The 7,235-nt window shown below is 48.9% G+C and overlaps 1 protein-coding gene across 1 annotated transcript in view; it reads right to left on the reverse strand.

Annotated features, from left to right (window-relative positions):
* Positions 1-2,239: 2,239 nt before the first annotated feature.
* The window catches only part of OTOP2 (otopetrin 2), a 5,674-nt gene continuing 678 nt past the window's right edge, over positions 2,240-7,235 (reverse strand). Inside the window, exons 2-7 of the mRNA XM_009637853.1 lie at positions 7,115-7,235; positions 6,496-6,632; positions 5,795-5,853; positions 4,873-5,006; positions 3,530-4,419; positions 2,240-2,410 (exon numbers count right to left, since the gene is read on the reverse strand). The exon at positions 7,115-7,235 is cut by the window's right edge and continues 7 nt beyond it. Of these exons, the coding sequence (XP_009636148.1) occupies positions 2,240-2,410; positions 3,530-4,419; positions 4,873-5,006; positions 5,795-5,853; positions 6,496-6,632; positions 7,115-7,235 (1,512 nt within the window). The remainder of the gene's footprint in view (positions 2,411-3,529; positions 4,420-4,872; positions 5,007-5,794; positions 5,854-6,495; positions 6,633-7,114) is intronic.

A 7,235-nucleotide genomic window follows, 5' to 3' on the forward strand; every position in this document is an offset into this window, starting at 1 on the left:
TCTGACCCAGCACCCTGGAGAGGTTGATTTGGGATCACTGCCTCTATTGGTGCTGATTGGACTGTTATGAGGTTCTCCTTGCACCTATCCTGAGTTTATTTAGCCCCAGAAGTGCCCCTGCAGTCTCTGCCTAGAACAAAAGAGCAGAACAAACTCTGCCCTGCCTGGCTCAGCGTGCCCAGCCCTGGGAACCTGGGACCATGCACCAGCAGGAGTGCGTAGGAGGAAAACCCAGTGTGCCCCTGGAACGGAGTAGGTGATTAAAAGAGTTTTCTGCCCCGTCTGAGCTCAGCAGCTTGGGCTAAAACAATGTGTAGGGGTGTACGTAGGACTGACGTCTGTGCACCATTTACGTCTCTTTTCTGACTCAGTCTGTGGCTCCTGCAGTTAAAATTAACATGGCTTTTGTTTTATGGAAGAAAAGGTTTATAGGGAGAGATTGTATCTTTACCAGATCAATGGGAAAAATAGAGCCAGGCCTCTGCTGGGTCAGTGGGGCTGGGAGAGTCTGCCTGGCTGCTCCCAGGCTTGGGAAGGGAAGGGAAGGGCTGACCCACCCCAGAGATGCTGGGTCAGCGCAGACCTCCAGGGGCAAGGGAAATCAGGGTTTACCCCCTCTTCTACCTGCCTCAGAAACAGGCTGCGACAGGCAGGCTGGTGTCAGGCCAGCCAGAGGCGCTGGTCCCTTCTGGTTTGGTGATTGAGGGGTGGAGGGGAAAAGTGGGTTTCAAACACGTGAGCCAGGACTGGCAGTCTGGGCCGGCGGGCGGAAAATCACATCACTCTATTTCGAGTATCCTGAGTATTACTTTTTTTTTTTTTTTTACTTCAGCAGATGCACAGACGTCCATAGGAAAAGGCTTGATGATTTCTGCCACCTTTGCGGTGTTCTTTATTGGAACAATAAACCCTGCTATCTCAGGGTACAGACAAAGCTCAGCTCTCTCCCAGCCTGGCAGCGTGGGCTTTCTGAGGCTCTGCTTGGACTCTGGCTACAGCAGAGGGGCCCATTTCTACCTCCTGCAGCCCAAGAGTCCTGCTCTGAAAGCCCTCTCAATCATACAGTGGTTCATGGAGAGCTGTAGGCACCCAGAAACCTACATCGGGGCCCCACTGCTATATGCACAGGGCTCCTGGGGTGCCGGGGCTGCGCTCGCAGCCGCAAAGCACGCACAGGTTTGAGGGTGCTGCGCAAGCACCCCTTCAGGGCACGGGAGGTCAAACTGGCCATGGCATTGGATTGATTTCTGCATCACAGGGCACAGAAGGTCCCCTCAGGAGTTCAGTGTTACAGTGAAAACCAATAAATAACTTTGTGTACAAAAATGTTCATATATTTTTAAAAAATCATTATCTATTTAAAAAAAAAAAAAGAAAAACAAATCTCTTTAGCCTTCCCCAGACTGTATTGCCCATATGATCGTTATGGTTCTTGAGCCCTGATTCAGCAAAACTGGTGTGCTTGGAGCAATCCCACACCAGGGCCAGCCCAGGGTGACAGGCACAGCTCTCTGGCAGAGAGGACCTGCCCTTCGGGACAAGGAGGCTGCCGTGAGCAAACCCACCTAGCAGCCGTGGTGCTTCCCTGGAGAGGAAGGAAAGCAGCAGGGGCTGATGCAGAGAAGGGTCAAGAGGGCCAATATAAATGGGCAGTACAGAGAGGAAAGATTAAAGTGTTTCCCAAAGCCTTTGGTGGTCACCGGTTTGTTTTTCACATCTCTGCAGGGGAGTGATTTCTGACTGGCCGTACCAGAAGCTGAAGTGGTTTCCCTTTCTTTGCCTTCCACGCCTGTGTTAGCCCCTTGGACCCACCAGGTCTCTGCATGCAGGCAGGCACTGACTGTCTGAGGGGGCTGAGCACCCACTGGAGCGTACATCAGTGGCATGGAGCAAACAGGCTTTTAAGATGGAAGGAAGGAAGGTCAGTCTCTGCATGAAGCAAGGGTAATTACCATGATCCTACTCTGGACACCTTCCCTTTTTTTTTTTTTTTTTTTTATCTCTTTTCTTGTAAGCTTTAAGAACTTCAGACACACACATGCACATCCACACATAAGTAACAAAAATAAAATCTGGATTATGTTTGGATGATCTTCACTGACTGTTCATAAATGCCCAAACACTGCAAGGGGACATGATTCAGGCAGTGCTGGGGACCCCTTGGGCAGTCTCCCAGCCCTGGGGTAGGAAGAAGGTGGATTGGTTGAGGAGGATCTCATCTTCCTTGCGAGAGAGTTCTTTAGGACATGATGTAGACCTCCAGCAAACTGGCCACTGCATGCATTCGGTAGAAGATCCCAAAGGGCAGGCAAATGTCCACGATGGCCGGCCACATGGAATCACCATAGAAGTTCAGTTCTGTGTCATTGTCAAACTGGGGCCGGGCACCAAACGCTGGCATGATCCAAAGCTGTTTGAGGAAACGGGAGAATAATATTGCAGTGAGAAAGGTGTGCAGTACAGCAAGCGCCTGCAATCACAGCTACCAAGAGATGGGAAAAGAGCGACCTTCTGAGCATGGGACCTATGCCAGGAGCCTGTGTTTACATTAAGATCAAGTATAATCTAGCGTTGTACCTTAACTAAGCCCAGTTTCGATTCATGCTCCGAGACAGGTTTGAACCAAGTGCTGAAGCACTCATCAGGAGAAGAACTTGAGCACGTTGTGTGTTAGCATGAACCTGGCCTGTTCAAACTCTTTGGATGGACCAAGCATGGGTAGGGTTGAGCTGGAAGCAGCTCGGTCTCCCCAGGCTCAGTTGTGTACGTTTTGCTCAGAAGCCCAGCCAGCACGCATCTCTGGTTGCACGGTGTTTGTCAGCTCTTTCTGTGTGACCTTATGTGCAAAATCAGTTTGAGGACACGATGTGACTGACTAGCTGGGGGTTTGGAATTGCTGTAGAGACATAGCATGTGCTTGGCTTCTTTGGAGGTGCAGCTGTAATCCTATGTTTCTTTTGCAGGGAACTGAGGTCCCTTGGCTGCGCATGAAAGTAGAAACCCCTGCTGAAGCTGTTGGTGGCCAGTTCCTCCTCAAAGCAACTGGGATCAGCGTTTGGGCTCTAGGGCCGTGGGGTTTGAGAAGAGACATGCTGCCATTTCTCAAGAAAACCCAGACTTCACCCCAGGTATTTGTCACTTCACATTCTTTCTTTGGGGGTTTAATGTACTTGGTTGCTTTTAATGAGCTATTCTACATATCTGCTAATACCAAATAAAAATACCGGAACTGATTCTTCTCTTGTACCCACAGATTTTATTGTCTGATATTCTGGTGATAAGTGACAGGTCTACCGGCGTAATCTAAAATCTCTTAACCCCAGGGCAGTTGCTCTTGCTTTTAAGTGGCAAGGGAATCGCAGCTTTCCACACACACAAATGTAAGTGTGCTCTCTGTACAGGGGAGGCACAGAAAGGACTGCAGGGCTGCATCCTTCCCTTGCATGGGCCACATCCTTTGCTTTGCAGACACTTATCCTTGCTTCCCTCTTCCCCACCCTGACCAACTCTTCTCTCTTCAGGTACTCACTATGATGTTGCTCAGCAGGAGGAACATGGAGATCTCCCTCAAGAACTTCCTCCTCCAGTTCATCTTCTTGGGGGCAGTGAGGGACCGCACAAGGTCAGAAGGATGGATGGCTTCAGTGCCAGAAGAAGCGCTCGGGGCCAAGGTGCTGCCACTGTCGGGCACACGGAGGGACACGGCATTGATGTTGACAAAAGTGAGTCCATAGAGATCCTTCTGGTGAGAATCATGCTTGTGGTCTTCCTTGGGGGGTTGCCGATGAAGGCCTTCAATAATGAAGATGTTCTGGAAGGTGTGCTGAGCAATCATTAGGAGGGCGTAGGTGAGGTTGAGCGCACTGATAGCATCCCTTGGTGTGCTGGCTACAATGGCCACAATGGAGTAGTAAGAAATAGCATACTGCCCCAAGGCTGCACCCATCAGCAGGGCCACGTCCAGGGTCCTGGTTGGGTTCTTGTGCCGATCCATGTCTCTCTTGTCAAACCGGTAGATGACAGAGCCACCAATGCAGACAAGAGACATCAGGCCCAGACAAACAATGTTGAAGATGTAGTACATAGTGAGTGCTTGGCTCTTCTTACTGGATTCAGTGCTGGAATTTACCTGCACCTCATAAAGAATAAGGACTCCCAAACCACTCACCAGAATGATGAGGCCCAACACGATGCCTATAAAGAAGGTCCGTCGGAAAAGCCTGAACTTCAAGTGGTGAATGTGGTGGGAGTGGTGGTCTATGAAGCGTCCAACGTTCTTCCACATGACATAGACCATGGCGGAGGCAAAGAGACTGTACTCAATGTTAAAGGGGTACAGCCAAAAATAGCCATTCTTGAAGATCTGGCAGATTTGGCTGTTGCAGTTGCATTCTTCAGCTGAGCTACTTCTCATTCCCGCTGAAACAAGATAAAAACCCATAGGTGCAGTGGTATTAAAACAAGGACCCAGTACTTGTTAGCAGCCCTGAAGAACTGGATACTTAGGGTCAGTGAAGAACAAGACCAAGAACAGAAGACTATGTGATCACTTTGAAAATAAGGACACTTCAACCTCTGCTTTCTGGTGCTCATGTTCTTTCTGAAGAAGTGAGGTGACAGGTTAAATCTCTCTTTTTCCTTCCCTTCTTCATTCCCATCCCATTTATACAGGGCCTTCCACCTTTCTGACTCGTCTGTGATACAGGTTAAGAAATTAACATGAAGACCTGGCTTTTAACATAGCAGCTCTGTTAAAGTTTCCTTCAGCTCTAGGTATAGCTTCTGAAAAGGGATAGAACCTGACTTACAGAACAATTTCTACCTGATGGGCTCCCTCCCTGGACCAGATGGCTTAATAAATGGGCAGGTTACCTTTCAGGAGCCATCTGAAGATTTCATCTGTCATGTTCTTCTTCAACTTTGAATGTGCTTTGTGAACAGACTCATCCGTCACTGCTGACATCCACACCGCTAAGTTTGTAGTCAGTGTTAGCATCAAGCCACACCTGCAGAAGAAAGAGAAGGTTCATGAGGTTAAAGCAATGGCTCTAGGCCATGTTGCTCCCATCCATGTTATAGATGTGCACATACTCAGAGGGACTGTGGGAGCTGCCTAACATGGTGCAAGCACTCTAGTAGTTAAGGCTACAAATCCTGACCCTTCTTTTGCTGATCTCACTCGCTTCCTATTTTTTGTCCATGCTAATGAGAATTAGCAAGGCCTGATTCCTTTTGTTGGTTTTGACCTGCCTGGACAATGTCCTGTGCAACCTGCTCTAGGTGAACCTGCTTTAGCAGGAGGGTTGGACTAAATGATCTCCCGAGGTCCCTTCCAACCCTTGCCATTCTGTGATTCTGTGTGAAAGAACTTCTCCATAGCGAGTAGATTAATAGGTCTGGACTGGTCTCCAGTAGATCCAGTCTTGCAAAAGTGGACAAGATCTTGTTTTAGCCTAAGGCTTGCCCACTGCATGGTTGTCTTCCTCAGGGAAGCAAAAGTCAGCTATGAATTATTTTAGTTAATGCTAATTATTTATTTAATACTTAATCTGCTTTGAGTAATGCTTGTATTCTTGAACTGAATCCCAACCCTGCTAGATCCACAGGTCATGAACCTCAACTACGTGAGCTGGGATCTAAGGCTAGGCGGAGACTAAGCAGGTTTAGTTTTGGCCAACTTTAAGGGAGATAGGATTATCCCCTTGCTGCATCTTATCTGTGTGACAGAGTGCAGTGGGTTTGTGGTGGCCCAGGTCTTCTGGGCCAGTGGGATTCAAAGACCAGCAGTGCTCACCTGGTAACATTCAGGTGTACGTGGACGCAGTCTTTGGCAGAGATCCACAGGAAGTATGTCTGGTGGGGGCAAGAAAAGAAGTTGTTTCTTCCAATAAAGCAAGAAAGCAAATTGCATCATTCTGAAGTAGGGATCTCCCTGCTCAGCAGAGAGCAATCTGGAGCCTCTTTTGCTTGGGTCCATCTGGGCCCATAATCCTGGCCATTTGCTGGATGTGGTCAGTTCTTTCTTTGCTCCTCCTGCCTTTTCCCACTGCCATTGCTCTGCCATGGCCATCCCCTGTTCCTCTTTAAATTGTCCCTGTCTGACCTCTTCCCTCCTTGGTATTGTCCCAGAGAAGGTGCTCCTGTGTAGGACTTCAAACTGCAAGGCATTGCATGCCCTGACTGTCCTCCTCCCTCTCTGTTCCTCCCGAAGAAGGAGACCTGGCTGGCTGGGGGCAGCTTAGAGTTTGTGACAAGCCATCCTGGCATAAGCCAAAATGTCACAGGATGGGAACAAGTTTAAAATCAATGCCTTAAAGTGAGTTGCCACAGCTGGAATTTATTGTGGTTAGAGGGAGATATGAGCTGGGTGAAGGCTGCGTTAACTCACTTGCATTTGCTGCAGGGGGAGTTGAACTATGTCCATGATATCAGAGCTCCTTTCCCTGGTGGCTATGTCTCCCTACATCTCCCTGAGACAGAGCACAACCATCTCACCTGGACGACCACGAATATTGCTTGCACGATGGGGTAGATTATTTTGATTGCAGACAGGCAGCTGTAGAAGCTCGAGTAATATCCTATTTTGAACACATCCATGACAAGGCTGAAAATGGCAAATAGGATCAGGCCTCCTGTTGAGGAACCAAAATATCTGTGGTTGGGCAGATGTATGCACATGTGGACTAATGCAGATAGATGAGAGGAAGAAGAGGAACTATTGTCATGGAGAGGCTTTGCTTCTACCTGTGTTTTCTCTCTCCCAGCACCCAAATTATCTTGGCACCAACAGAATTGTACAATAATTTTGGCTGGAAGGGATTTTCTATCAACTCTCTACACTGACTGGGGCTAACAGCTCTTGCAAGAGCAATGGCAAGGTTGGGAAGGAACCTGGTGTAAAGTACCAAGAACCCTTGCAGATAAAGGGAGACCTGGCAGTGAAACCAGCGGAGGGACTAGGAGCTGACCTTCTGAAGCAGGGCACGGTGCCGTGCCCCAGCGTAGAAGGAGATCGTGCCCCAAATTGTTGCTGTTTCCCTTATAATAACTGATGCCCCCATGAACTGTCCACCCTGCATCTCGCCTCCATCCCTAGCCCTTCAAGAGCTCCTACCTCTCAGCCAGATGGGCCCAGCGTGGGAGTCTTTGCAGAGGATGGCATCTGGGCACCGGGAGGTGCCGACGAGGTAGAAGATGATCCATATGGTGACTATCAGCATCATGACAGTCAGCAG

This window comes from Egretta garzetta, unplaced genomic scaffold, assembly GCF_000687185.1.
Source record: "Egretta garzetta isolate BGI_Z169 unplaced genomic scaffold, ASM68718v1 scaffold34, whole genome shotgun sequence".
Taxonomy (NCBI): Eukaryota; Metazoa; Chordata; class Aves; order Pelecaniformes; family Ardeidae; genus Egretta; species Egretta garzetta.